Genomic DNA, 14,693 nt, shown 5'->3' with positions numbered 1-14,693 from the left:
TAAATAAAATTGAAGAGGACTAATTTAGGTTTTGACAGAAACTTAAAACATATCTGTTTTGGATGGCACATATGGAGTCTTGAGGATTTTGGGACAGAGGGCTCCTTTTACTAAGGTGGGCTAACGTTTTTAGCACACGCACAAGATTAGCGCGCGTTAGCTTAAAAGGAGGCGGTAGCGGCTAACGCGCGTGGCATTTTAGCGCGTGCTAAAACCACTAGCACCCCTTTGTAAAAGGAACCCAGAGTTTTGTTTGTTCCTTTCTATCTGTATTTTATGAGTATGTTTTGTAAACCACACTGAACTCATTTTTTGGATTTGTAGACCTTCATTTTTGAAATAAAAGAATACATAAAAGCCCATTTACATACGTAAATGAGCAGGAAAATATTTTAGAACAGTAAAATAATTTTAGTTCTAGTTTTTATTCATGTGCAAAACATGGAATTTTAATTCTTATTTTATTCAGGCCTCTCCCAAACATTTTAGTTTGTATTCAGTTCACAAACTGAAAATGTAGTTACAGTTATAGCTGATTAGGAGTTTTAAAATATATTTGGTAGATTTCTTAAATAATTATTGACCAATAAGCCTTCTTGGCTGGTTTTACTGAATACTTGGAAAGAATTTGCCTGTTGTGATCTGGGTGCTTCAGGTCAGTGCGATTGGCAAGGGCGGGAGGATCAAATTGGGCAGCAAAAGAATTTGCCTGTTGTGATCTGGGTGCTTCAGGTCAGTGCGATTGGCCAGGGTGGGAGGATCAAATTGTGCAGCAAAAGAATTTACCTGTTGTGATCTGGGTGCTTCAGGTCAGTGCGATTGGCAAGGGCGGGAGGATCAAATTGTGCAGCAATACCACACCCAAATGGCACAGAAAACCCCCACTGCTTTTCAGCTACATAGATTGTAGTGGATGGCGTAGCTAGTCCTTTAGTAGGCCAAGGATCTTCATCTCAAGCTCTTCAGCTTGGCTGCTTGCAGTGGCTTAGCCACAGGTGTGCCAGAGCGGGCAGGAACCCATGCACTCAGGGCTGAGGTACAGGATGAGACGGCAGAGGATGACACTGAAAATGCTGTTTTTCACTCTCTGCAGTATGTCCCTGAGATCGCCAACACTGGGGCAACTGCACATATTCAGTTTACAGTGCATGCACAAAAAAGAAAGCAAGAGGTCAGGGACCTTAGGTTTTCTGTGAAATGTGCTGAAAACAGAACGTGTAGTTGCCGGCATCGGCAGTCAGAGAACTGCAGCAGACTGCAAAAAGACGTTTCCAGCATCATCTTCAGTTGGCAGGGCTTAGGATCCCTGATAGCTATCGAGAAGTGTGCCAACACAGGAAGGAGTAGGGCTAGGATGAAAAGCACAATGTCTACATCAGTTATAATTTTTGTTCTACGTTAAAAAAATTTCATTAACAGAAATTAATAATTATTATAGTTCTTATTCTATTTGAGTCAATAAATGCTTTCTTCTTATCCAATTTTTGTTATGAAAAAATTTATATTTTTAGTTCTAGTTCTCAAAGAACTAATGACCAAAAACTTTCATTCCAATTATTAATCTTAACAAAAATATCCCTGTGCATAGGTTAGTGGCAAGTTTAGAAAAGTCGCTGCTTATTATACATGTGCATTTGCAGCAAATACAGATTTCAAGACGGTGTGCTGTTGTGTTCTCATTTTGCAAGGGGATCACACATAAGTTTAAGCTAACTGCTCAAATGCACCTGGAGTTTTTTTTTGCAAATTCCAGTGCTTGCACATGTAAGATGTAAAACTGATACAGTACATGCATACAAGTACTGGTTTTATAAGTGTTAACACCCTGAGTGAAGCTGCACTTTTTAAAAATAAAATGGCTGTTCCCACTTTAAGTCATTAAAATACACTTGTACTATATACAACCAAGCTTTCTCCATACGTGCCAAACAGGTCCCTCCGCTCCCAGGATGAAATATGCCTCAAAACGCCCCCTTGTCATGCCCTACAACTGCAAACCGCCAAAAGACGATCCTACTCCAACTTCAGACCAAGCCACTGGAATCAACTGACCCCACAGATCAGATCCCTTGAAGGACTCCTCAACTTTAGAAAGCAATAAAAACATACCTCTTCACCTACTTCCTCTGCTCACGACTGATGGATTACAAAGAAATGTACAGTGGTACCTTGGATTATGAGCATAATCCATTCCAGGGGGCATGCTCGTAATCCAAAATGCTCGTTTATCAAAGCGAGTTTCCCCATAGGAAATAATGGAAACTCGCTTTGATAGGTTCCCCCCCCCCCACGAGAACCGGCATTGCTCCCCCCGAAGGCCCCCCCTGCGATCCAGCACCCCCCCCGCGATTGGGCATCCCCCGCTGTGATCCGGCACCCCCTAACACGATCAGGCACCCCCCCCCCCCGAAGTGATTGGGCACCCCACACCGTGATTGGGCACCCCCCCACCGCTTCTTACCGTTATCTGGGCACCGGCACCGGCATGTCCTGTGCTTGGTGCCGGTGCCCGAAGATCGGCCTCCTCTTCTACTGGGCCTTGAGCATCTGCGCATGCTCAAGGCCTGCGAGTTCACGTTCTGATTAGATAGAGAATTACACGGTGGATGTTACCCGTGGCTAGCCTCCAAAATGGTGGAGGTGCTCACCGCAGGTACGGGGACAAGGCCATCCACCGCCCCGTGGAGCGGTGAATGGCCTTGTCCCCGCAGTTAAGGGAGGGAACGTGCACGGTCATCTCCCTCCTTCTTACGAATCAATCTATCTCCCTCCCTCCCCCTTACCTTTGCGGCACATTTTAAGGTTTCAGAGTACTTGTTGAAAGTCGCCAGAGCGTACGTGCATTGCATGAGTGTGTGGGTAGAAGCTTCTCCTCTGACACAACTTCCGGTTGCGTCAGAGAAGCTTCCGCCCAAACGCACACGACTGCACAAATACTCCGGTGGCTTTTAACAAGTACTCTGAAACCTTAAAACATGCTGAGAAGGTAAGGGGGAGGGAGGGAGATGCACGGACCGCGCGAGGGGTGCCGAAGGGCAGTGAGGTGGCGAGAGAGAAGGGTGGATGCTGCGGGGACGGGGATGGGATGGTGAAAGGGACGGCAGAGACAGGGACGGGGCGGTGAAGGGGACGGCGGGGATGGGGCGGTGAAGGGGATGGTGGTCTGGTGACGGGGACAGATGTTTCCCCGTGTCATTCTCTAGTATTAGATCCCTAGTTCTGAGCTCTTTGGGGACAGCGGGATAGAAAACAAATTAAAGAAATAACATAAAATAAAGAAAATAACCTGTCTTAGCAATAGCACACACTGATTAATACCCCCCTAAATATGAACAGCAGTAAGAAACTGGGGATGTTCTGGATCCCATTTTTCAGTTATGGAAACAAGAGGGCCTCAGAACTGGCAGACCTACTGATAAACTGATAAGAAAGAAAGCTTCTAAAGTACCTTATTACCACTGTACTAGCTGTCTTGGAGGGAGGTATAGTTGGAGCTATGGATATGCAGCTAGTCAATTTTCAGTTGCATGAGTTTTTGTGGGTTTGTTTGTTATGGAAGCACAGTGTACTGTTAGCAAAGAGCACACTCTCTTTGAAAAGTGTGCACTTTATCAGAAGAGTGCACACTTTTGGCCCAAGGAAATAAAACTGAATTTTGAGGGCTTTTTCCCTGTCATTTAGGAAGACAACATCACAGAAAATGTAATTACAAGCAAATGCATATCCCTAAATATCACTGCTTGCCACGGAAGCACCTTAGTGAATTTTATTTGTATTTATACCTGCTTATTAAAACATTTCTAGGCAAAATGGAGACTTTGCTCCGGGCATGCCTCCGTTATCCTCCAAGGTATGGCAGGCCAATACTAACTGGTATATTTTTCAATTGGTACACTCCAATGGGTCCCTGAAATCGTGGGACGAATTTAGGGGGGGAGCATGGTTGGACAGCAAACGATTGGCTTTCCTATGTACAACTCTCCTTTTATGTTCGTTCCTTGCCTCAGAACTGTATCACAGACAGGAGGATGGAGACCCTATGTTTGTCTGCACAGGCGTCAGTTCCCCTGCGATTTCATCATTGGCACCTACAGGAATGTTTGGGAGAGATATCTTATGATATTTATGCGGCCAAATGGTCACTGGATCTTCCTTGTGTGGTGATCGGTCACATGATTAAAAGAGGGATTCATAGAGCAGCCCAGATGACATCTCGTGTGGTGTTGATTGAAATGAATTATAAATTTTTATTACGGCTTTACAGGTCTCCTTTGTACATGCATAGGGCAGGCCTGTGTGACCCTGATCAATGTCTCAAATGTCATCATTCCCCTGCCACTCTTGGACATCAGTTTTGGTCTTGAGTGCAGGTACAGACTTTTTGGCAGCGCATTCATCAACACATTATGGCTATGTGGAATTATAACTTTGTGTTTTCCCCGATACTGCTGTTTATCTTGGAATTTCTTCCTCGTTCATCTCCGAGGGGGTTCCGGAGTTTTCTGGATCGAGCAATTCTGCTGGGGAAGAAGGTGATACTTCATTGCTGGATTTCCTCGGATTCCCCAACACTCGCTCATTGGCGTATTCTGATGTTACAACAAGCCTCTATGGAACAATTATAAACCTCCTCATTGGACACTATACAGGGGCAAGAATTTAGTAGTGCTGCCCGATTCAGGAAAAAAAAATTTCGATTTGATTCAATTCAGCCTATTGAATTGGTTTTTCAATTTGATTCGATTTTCCTGCCCAATTGGGTGTTTTTTTCAAACATCCTGGTGGGTTTATTTTATAGCTTTTTCACCCCCTTTGGCTTCTCCTAACCACACTGGCGCTGTGGTATAAACAAAATAAAGAAACAAAAAGGACTTTTCCTCTCTCTGTTAAATCCTAGCTCACGTTTGCGGACTAACACCAGCTCTGGCAGGATACACTTTTCAAATCTGACATACTGTAATCACAAAACAGAAAATAAAATTATTTTTTCTACCTTTTGTTGTCTGGTCAATATTCAAATCTTGTTGGTCCCAGGCTCTGGTTGTCTTGCTTGCCAGGGTCTCCTTCTTTCTTCTTTCTCCATGATAACCATCCATCTGCCATCTTTGTCCTCCCCTTCCGTTTTCCTTCCCTGCCCCGGAGGTCTGGTATCTTTCCTTTTTTTCGTCTCCATCCACAGATCCACCTTTTCTCAACTACCCTTTCTTTAATCCAACATCTCTCCCTCCTTCCCCACCACCCCAGGGTCCACCATCTCTTCCTTTCTCTTCCCAACTACCCTCCTATCCAGTATCTCTATCCCCCCTCCACACCATCCCTTGTGTCCAACTTCTCTCCCTTTCTGTTCCTTCCCTCCCTAAATCCCATTGTCCATTATCTCTCTCCCTCTCCTCTATTTTCAGACCCATTATTTCTTCCCCACCCAAAGTCCGGCATATGCACATCACTTTGAACCCCTCTTTTCCTCCCTCCCTTCGTGTACTTCTACACCAGGGCCCCCTCCCCTGAAGGTCTGTCCCCCCAAAGGCCTGCACCTCCCCCTGAAGGCCTGCACCCCACCCCTAAATGCCTGCCTGTCCCCACTGAAAGCATGAGCCAACATCCCTGAAGGCTTGCTTCCTCCTTGAAGGCTTTCCCCCCCTTAAAGGCCTGCCTGTCCCCCCCCTTGAAAGCCTGTCCTCCCCCCTTGAAGGCCTGTTCCCCCCCTTGAAGGCCTGCATCCCCCCCATTAAAGGTCTGTCCCCCTGAAGACCTGCACCTCCCCCTGAAGGCCTGCATCCCCTCCGAAGGCCTGCCTGCCTGCCCCCCTTTGAAGGTCTGTCCCCCTGAAGGCCTATCCCCCCTTGAAGCCCTGTTGCCCCTTGAAGGCCTGCATCCCCCCCGAAGGCCTGCCTGCCTGCCCCCCCCCTGAAGGTCTGCCCCCCCTGAAACCTGCACCTCCCCCTGAAGGTCTGTCTCCCCACTTTCAAGGCCTGTCATAGAAACATAGAAACATAGAAAGATGACGGCAGAAAAGGGCCATAGCCCATCAAGTCTGCCCACTCTATTGACCCACCCCATTAAGTCTGAATGCTAATGACCTGGTTCCTTAACTCGACCCTCGTAGGGATCCCACGTGGATGTCCCATTTATTCTTAAAGTCGAGCACGCTGGTGGCCTTGATCACCTGCACCGGAAGTCTGTTCCAGTGATCTACCACCCTTTCTGTGAAGAAATACTTCCTGGTGTCGCCACTAAATTTCCCTCCTCTGAGTTTGAGCGGGTGCCCCCTTGTGACCGAGGGTCCTTTGGGAAAGAATATATCGTTTTCCACCTCGACACGACCCGTGACGTACTTAAATGTCTCAATCATGTCACCCCTTTCCCTGCGCTCCTCTAGGGTATAGAGCTGCAGTTTGCCCAGTCTTTCTTCGTATGAGAGACCCTTGAGCCCCAAAACCATCCTAGTGGCCATCCTCTGGACCGACTCAGCTCGAAGCACATCTTTCCGGTAATGTGGCCTCCAGAATTGCACACAGTATTCCAGATGGGGTCTCACCATGGTTCTATAGAGTGGCATTATGACTTCAGGTTTACGGCTGACGAAGCTTCTATTGATACATCCCATCATTTGCCTTGCCTTTGATGAGGCCTTCTCTACTTGTTTGGCAGCCTTCATGTCTGCACTGATGATTACCCCCAAGTCCCGTTCCTCTGAGGTCCTAGCTAGCGTTTCTCCATTCAAGGAGTATGTTCTGCATGGATTTCCTCTGCCGAGATGCATGACCTTACATTTTTTAGCGTTGAAGCCTAGCTGCCATGTCGAGGACCAGTTTTCTAACGTGATCAGATCTTGTGTCATACTATCCTGTAGGTTGCTTTCACTTACTATGTTACACAGTTTGGCATCATCGGCGAACAGTGCTACTTTACCCTGAAGCCCCCGGGTCAAGTCCCCTATGAATATGTTGAAAAGGGATGGTCCCAGGACTGAGCCCTGCGGCACTCCACTAGTCACCTCCGATGTCTCAGAGAGGGTGCCGTTGACCACCACCCTCTGAAGTCTTCCACTCAGCCAATCACTGACCCATGCAGTTAGTTTCTCACCCAAACCCATTGATTTCATCTTGTTTAGTAGTCTACGGTGTGGGACACTGTCGAAAGCTTTACTGAAATCCAAGTACACTATGTCCAGAGACTCTCCCAAGTCTAGCTTTCCTATCACCCAATCGAAGAAGCTTATAAGATTGGATTGGCATGACCTGCCTCTGGTGAATCCATGTTGACAGGGATCCCTTAGATTCCCTTCATCCATTATCGTGTCTAATTTACCTTTAAGTAGAGTTTCCATGAGTTTGCACACTATTGATGTGAGACTCACCGGTCTGTAATTCGCAGCCTCTGCTCTGCAACCCTTTTTGTGCAGAGGAACGACGTTAGCTGTTTTCCAGTCCAGGGGGACTCTCCCCGTACTTAGGGAGAGATTGAAGAGCATGGCTAACGGTTCCGCCAGAACATCGCACAGCTCTCTGAGCACTCTTGGGTGTAAATTGTCCGGTCCCATGGCTTTGTTCACCTTGAGTCTTGAAAGTTCTCTGTAAACATCAGCTGGTGTGAACTCAAAATTCAGAAATGGGTCTTCCTTGCTTTCCTTTGCTTCCAGCCGTGGCCCGTGCCCTGGCGCCTCGCAGGTAAAGACTGAACAGAAGTAATCGTTCAGTAGTTTGGCTTTTTCAGAATCTGTTTCCACATAATTCCCGTCTGGCGTTCTAAGGCGTACTATCCCGTCTGCATTCTTTTTCCTGTCGCTAATGTACCTGAAGAAGGATTTGTCCCCTTTTTTAATGTTCTTCGCTAGAGTTTCTTCCATTCGAAGTTTGGCCTCCCTGACTGCTGTTTTGACCGCTGCAGACTTTGTCCTGTATTCAATGTTTGCTTCTTTTTCCCCCGTGCGTTTGTACAAGAGAAACGCTCTTTTCTTATCCTTGACGAGGTACGAGACCTCATCAGTGAACCATTGGGGTTTCTTTTTTCTTTGTTGTTTAGTTACTGATTTTATGTAGCGGATAGTTGCCTCATGAAGGGTCGATTTCAAGGTTGACCACATAACCTCTACATTCTCCGTTACTTCTTGAACCTGAAGCGTCTGATGGACGAAGTCTCCCATGCGTGTGAAGTCAGTGCCCCGGAAATTGAGTACCCTTGTTTTTGTTTGTGATCTAGGGAAGCCTTTCCTAAGGTTGAACCATACCATGTTATGGTCACTGGTGGCTAGCGGTTCTCCCACCGAGATCTCTGAGACGCTTTCCCCGTTCGTAAGTACCAGGTCCAGGATGGCCTGGGACCTAGTGGGCTCTAATACCAATTGTTTGAGTCGTACTCCCTTCATGGACGTTAATATCCTCCTGCTATCATAAGTAGTCGCTGAGAGTGTGTTCCAATCTACATCAGGCATGTTAAAGTCTCCCAACAGAACAACGTCTCCCCGTAAGGTGATATTCTCAATGTCTTCAATTAATTCAATGTCCTTGTGCTCCGATTGTCTTGGAGGTCTGTACACGACACCCAGATACAGGCATTTTTCTCCGCCTCTGGCCAGGTTTACCCAGATGGATTCCCCAGTATACTTGATATCTGTGATTCTGGTTGTCTTGATGTTTTCTTTGATATAAAGTGCTACCCCTCCTCCTAACTTACCCTCTCTGTCTTGGCGAAGCAGGTTGTATCCTGGTATAGTTATATCCCACCCATGAGAGTCTGTGAACCATGTTTCTGAAATTGCTACTACGTCTAGGTCTGCATTAACTATTTCTGTTTCCAGTTCTAGAAATTTATTCCCTAGGCTGTGTGCGTTAACATACATAGCTCTCCACTCTTTTTGTTTACTAAGCTCATGCAGAGAACCACCCATTTGAGTTAAAGTGTCTCCTAGCAATTCTTTTGCAGTAAGGGTACTTACCTTAGACTTAGAAGCGGAGTTTTGGTTCACCACATCAGGATTGTTACTTACTGCTCTGGTGTAAAAGTGGGTACCCACCCCCGACTTACCTAGTTTAAAGCCTTTCGAAGTAGGTGGGCTAGTCGGTGTCCGAAGACGTTCTTACCTCTGTTGGTCAAGTGGAGTCCGTCTGGTCCCTGTAGTCCCTGTAGTGTCTCTCCGTGATTCAGGAATCCGAAGTTCATCTCCCGGCACCATCGTTGTAGCCACTCATTCGTCTTCACGATACGTTCGTCCCTGTCCCTTCCTCTGCCCCTGTCCCTCCTTAAAGGCCTGCCTGCCTGCCTGTTCTCCCTGAAGGCCTGCCTGCCTGTCCCCCCCCCACCCCGAAGGACTGCTCACACCCCTCCGGAAGGCCTGCATGTTCCCCCTGGCCTCCCCTGGCGTTCGGCTTCCCCCCTGGCCTCCCCGTACCGTTTACCTGTGAGGAACAGCCTGCAGGATAAGATTGTGATGCTAGCGATCTTTCCACTGCTTCGGAGCTGTTTCCTCCGCGATCCTGCCTCTGATGTCAGAGTAGGGGCGGGACCATGGCTGAGGAAACAGCTCCAAAGCAGTGGAAAGATCGCTAGCATCATGATCTTATCTGCAGGCTGTTCCTCACAGGTAAACGGTGCAGGGAGGCCGGGGGGGAGGGGGGAAGCCGAACGCCAGGGAGTGGAAACGGAGGCCAGGGTGGAGAAACGGACACCATGGGGGAACCCGACAGCAGCACTTCTCACTGACCCTCTCCCCTCGCCCTCTAAAGTGGGTGCGGAAGCGGCCGGCCAGCAAGAGCAGCGCTGCCGCTCCTGCTTTAGGGGGCGAGGGTCAGCCGAATCGGGAACCGATTTTTTTTTTTGTTTCGAATCGATTCGAATTAATTCACCCGAAGTGAATCGGTGAACCGATTCAAATCGTGAATCGGACAGCACTAGTATTTAGTACTTACTGGGAGCCATTTTGGCACACCCTGACACCCAGAGCTCGTAGTCAATTGTTGAATGCTTGATTTTTCTTTGTCCTGGACAACCTGGAATGGGAAATAACTCTTGTTTGCAGAGTACATTGTATATTTGGGTAGGGGTGGGAGGGGTGGGTGGATGAGTACCATAGTGAAGTATAAAAGAGTTTGTGCGACCATGTATTCCTGTTGTACACTTTGTTACCTTGAGTTTTTTGTATTTTTCCAAAATCAATAAAATATATTTGGGAAAAAAAAACATTTCTAGGCAGTTGACAAAACACTGAACTTCACTGGTACCAGTGGCGTACCTAGCATATGTGACCTCCGGGGCCCATCATTTTTTGACACCCCCTCATCTATATGAAAAATATGATTTTTAGCAACAATCCACATATCACACAATAAGAGTGTACCTAGGAAAAGGCAACATCTTAAACATTGCAGTGAACATTGAATACCAACTCAAACATTATAAAACTAAACAAGCCAGATCCCGTACAGTCAATTGATCCTGCAGTCAATGCCAACTGAAAACTATGTCCTTTTCATACACACAGAACAGAGATACACCCTCGCCCAATATGGAATAATCACAAACTAAAAATAGATATATGTAGACAAAAGTTAAACTGAACCGCCAAAACACCAGAATCTGCATACATTGCAACACCACAGAAACAGTGACATATGTCCCCTAATACTGTACAAAATATAAAGTCAGTAGATGTAAATTTGAAAAAACTGATACATAACAATCACCACTTTATAAATTAACAACAGAAATAAAACAAATAATAAGAAATAATAAAATACCATTTTATAGGACTAATCCATTTTTAAATTAGCTTTCAGAGGCCAGATCTTTCTTCAGAATAGTACAGTATACTGTTGTTACGGTATCCTGTTATGGTATCCTGTTATGGTATCCTGTCCTGACCTGAGAAAAGGGGTTTAGTTAAAAAAAAATTGCCTTATTTCCATTTGCTATTTATAAACTACAATACTACTTGATTTTAAGTAAACCAACAAAAAAATCTTTCTACCTTTTGTCATTTCTGCTTTAATCATCTCTTTGCTCTCTTCTTTCCATACATTTGTCCTCCCCCTTCCATGTAACATCTGCACCCCCTTTTGCCCTTTCCACCCAGCTTCCACCCAGCTTCTGCTTTCTCTTTCTACCCATCTACTGCCCACACTCTCTCTACCCCCTTCCATCTACTGTTCACTCTTCCATATGGCATCTTCCCTCTTTCTATGTCCCTTCAATATCCTGTGCCCCTTCTCTCCTTGGTACATTTTTCTGTCTCCACCCCCTCCCCTATGCTTTGGCATCTCTCTCTCTCTCTCTTCTCCTTTCCTTCCTTCCCACTCCACACCATGGTCTGGCATCTCTATCTCCTTCACTTCCCTCCCCCCATGCCCTGGCATCTCTCTCCCTCCATGCTCTGGCACCTCCCCCCCCTCTGGTCTGGCATTTGTCTCCTTAGTTTCTCTTCCCTCCCCCATGCCCTGGCATCTCTCTCCTCTCCTTCCAACTCCCCATTCCCCTCCATTATCTGGCATCTCCTCTTCTTCCTTTCTCTTTCCCTCCTTCCTTTCCCCTGGTCTTGCATGTGTCTCCTTCCCACCCCCATTCCCTGGCAACTCCCCCTTCCCCTCCATAGTCTGGTATCTCCTTTCCTTTCCCTCCTTCCCATGGACTTGGCATCTCTGGTTCCTCTCCCTTGTCTTCCTTCTCCCTCCTTCCCTCTCTCTCCCCAATTGGGTGCTGCTGCAGCATTTCTCTCTCCCCCTTCCCTGTGCAACAGCATTTCTCTCCCCCCCATTGCCTGTGCAGCAGCAGCATTTCTCTCACCTCTCCCTTCCCTGTGCAGCAGCAACATTTCTCCTCCCTGCCCTGTGCAGCAACAGCGTTTCTGGCCGGTTCCTTGCTGCAGCCAGTTTTCCATTCAAAGCCATGGGTGTCGACACCTAGTGCCATCTGTGGCTGCGTCGGAAGCCTTCTCTCTGATGTTGCGTCATCAGAGGGAACGCTCCCAACGCAGCGGCGGATCGCGCGAAGAGCTGACAGCTGCAGCTTTGAGCAGAAAAACTGCTGCAGGGGAGCAGGCCAGAAGCTAAACACCCGCCGGAGGGAGCACAAGCTGGGCCGCAAACACCCCCGATTTAAAGTTTACTGCCGCTGCTGCTGGTTAAGGAAAGCAGAAGCGGCAGAATAGGGAGGGTGGCCGGCTGTGCATCTCCTTGGGGCGTGCACCCGGGGCAGACCACCCCCTCCCTTGGTACGCCACTGACTGGTACCACCCATCAAACAACTTACTTGAAAGAGAGCCCTAGTTCACCCCTTCCCCCAAATAAATTCACACATTTATATTTAACAAAATACATGCCCAAGATACTGAAATTTTGGAATAGGAGAAGCAGTTTTAACTCAGATTTTATCTACAAATATTAAAGTTTCAAATTATGGAATGATCTAAACTTATAAAGCATTGTATTTAGACAAATTAGGGGAATAATGGACCTGACAGACCTCACGGATCTAAACCCGCACGTCCTTAAAAATCTGAGGTCCCAGCCACTTGTAATTAGTTTCTGGCTCTGACAGACCTCAATGACAATTTAGCTCTGACGGAACCGTCTCAGCATAGGGAGGGAAAAGTATTAGGATCCGTCAGAGCTAAAATGTCTTTCCCGTGCCCGAGGAACCAGAGGCTTGCCAGAATAAGTGCAGTGTAAGTTATTCAGGGATGGGAAGACAGATCACCAGAAATAGGTGTGCTTGCTACAATGTCTGAGGATATTTCAATTAAAAGCTGCAGAACTGTTTGGGCTGATTCATTCCTGCCACTGTCTCATCCCCACAACGGTAGTCTCGGGCTCTGACAGACCTCCTTAGCTCTGACGGATCCTAATACTTTTCCCTCCCTATGCTGAGACGGATCCGTCAGAGCTAAATTGTCACCGAGGTCTGTCAGAGCCAGAAACTAACTACAAGTGGCACGGACCTCAGATTTTTAAGGACGTGCGGATTTAGATCCGCGAGATCCGTCAGGTCCGTGTTTTACCCCTTCCCAGAACTCACTGGTAACTTTCTGCCATCTGACTAAGAGTCTCCTTTTCCATAACCGCAGGGAGCTCAACACAGACACTGCCTGCTGCAACTCGGAAAGAGCATCTCGGCTGCCTCTTTCATGTAAAATGTCTTTCCCCAGCCACCGCCTCTCCTCCAGGTCCAAAATCGCCCCGAGCTCAGCCTCCATTCGACTACCTGCTTTGCATCTATTCTAGATTATTACAAGAAAGTTTGTCCTCCGTCCTCTCCCTTAAAACCCTTTGAGAGTGCTCCGTGCACCGAAGTTTGCAGCTAGACATCTGAAGATTAAGGAAAGGGAATTCGATCATCGCCTCTAAACCTCCCTTATACATACCCTAATACTTATCATTTCTATAGCGCTGCTACGCGGACGCAGTGCTGTATATTAAGCCCTCTGCTACTTTCCTAAAGTGATCGCATCCATCCCTTCACTTTTATTATTTGTTTAATATCGACTTTAAACGTCACCTTGTCTGTCACGGTGGGTCCCCTCTTCTTTAAGTCCTGCGCCCCAATGGGATGCAGGAGGAAGAGGAGAAAGAGCACAAGCCGCAACCGCAGTAGCCCGGAACTACTCTCCCCCTTCATTTTGCTAAACCCAGAACTCAGGGCTGGGATACCGGGAAGCTCTGGCCACGTGGAGCTACCCCTTTGCGCATGCGCCTCAACTGTTTACCCTCCTTCAGGTCTGGAAAATCGTGACGCGAGGAGCGAATGGGTGGGAGCCTGGCGCGAGGAATGAAGATCAGGAAGGAAGTAGGAGCCGGGGGACAGTGTTGACAGATTTCCTGTCAAATTGGGCTAGTTTTTAAACCCCACGGCGGGAAATAAAGGGCTTTTGGGCGGGTTTGGGGGCTAGATTTTTCTGGAATTGGACTTATTTGGGGTTTGCTGGCAAACGTCCTGATTTTTTTTCATTGGTTCCGCTGCAGCACAGCGGGCCAATCACAAATGACCTTGGGGGACTCTGTGATCATTTACGATTGGTCCGTTGTGCCCCAGCTGAACCAATGAAAATTCACAACGAGACCGGAACAGCATACACTGGAGGCGAGCAGAAGAGCAAGTGGGTCACAGAAAAGCTGAGATCCAAGAAACTCAGGGTTTGTGTTAAGTGTACTAAAATAAAGGTTCTGTACAGGAAGTGGTGAGGACAGGGGAGTTGGACTTATGATCCAAAATTATAGCGATTCATTTGAAAATGTACAGTTTGATTTTTAACACTGTTGGTGCTGTTGCTGTGGCGTCACCTTCCTCACTGCTCACTACATTTATGCTTTGAACCTTTCTAGCCCTATTAGAGAATGTGTTTCAAAGAAGGGAAGAGGGAGGACTCTACAGACCTAGTGAAAGCTCGATCTTGTTTTTTTAGTGCCCAAACTATAAAATAAAACTTGCAAGAAAGAGGCTTGGTCCTCTTGATTATTAGGGAGGTAATCATAAAGAGTCCTTCATAGCAAGGCCATGAAAAGGGGAAATAGAAGGGAGAAGACTAAAGCTTTTGTTTAATTTGACTTTTAGTTCAATTAAAAATACACTGCGTTTAAGGCAGCAGGGAAGAAACAAGCCAGTACTGTAATTTATTCTCTCAGTTTATGGTGCCTAAGTTGCACTTGTAACTTGACAGGGCTTTCAAATGCAGGAAAATCATAGCAAAATTATAGAGGGATAGA

General features: G+C 46.9%; 1 protein-coding gene across 1 annotated transcript in view; it reads right to left on the bottom strand.

The window, feature by feature from the left end:
- PPIC (peptidylprolyl isomerase C) overlaps positions 1-13,799 on the bottom strand; it is a 56,720-nt gene extending 42,921 nt beyond the window's left edge. The window contains exon 1 of the mRNA XM_033929008.1: positions 13,489-13,799. Within this exon, the coding sequence (XP_033784899.1) occupies positions 13,489-13,608 (120 nt within the window). The 5' untranslated portion in view covers positions 13,609-13,799. The remainder of the gene's footprint in view (positions 1-13,488) is intronic.
- Positions 13,800-14,693: the final 894 nt, after the last annotated feature.

The sequence above is a fragment of the Geotrypetes seraphini genome, chromosome 1 (assembly GCF_902459505.1).
Source record: "Geotrypetes seraphini chromosome 1, aGeoSer1.1, whole genome shotgun sequence".
NCBI lineage: Eukaryota > Metazoa > Chordata > Amphibia > Gymnophiona > Dermophiidae > Geotrypetes > Geotrypetes seraphini.
The sequence above is the reverse complement of the archived record's forward strand: the minus strand, read 5'-3'. Positions and strand labels throughout refer to the sequence as shown.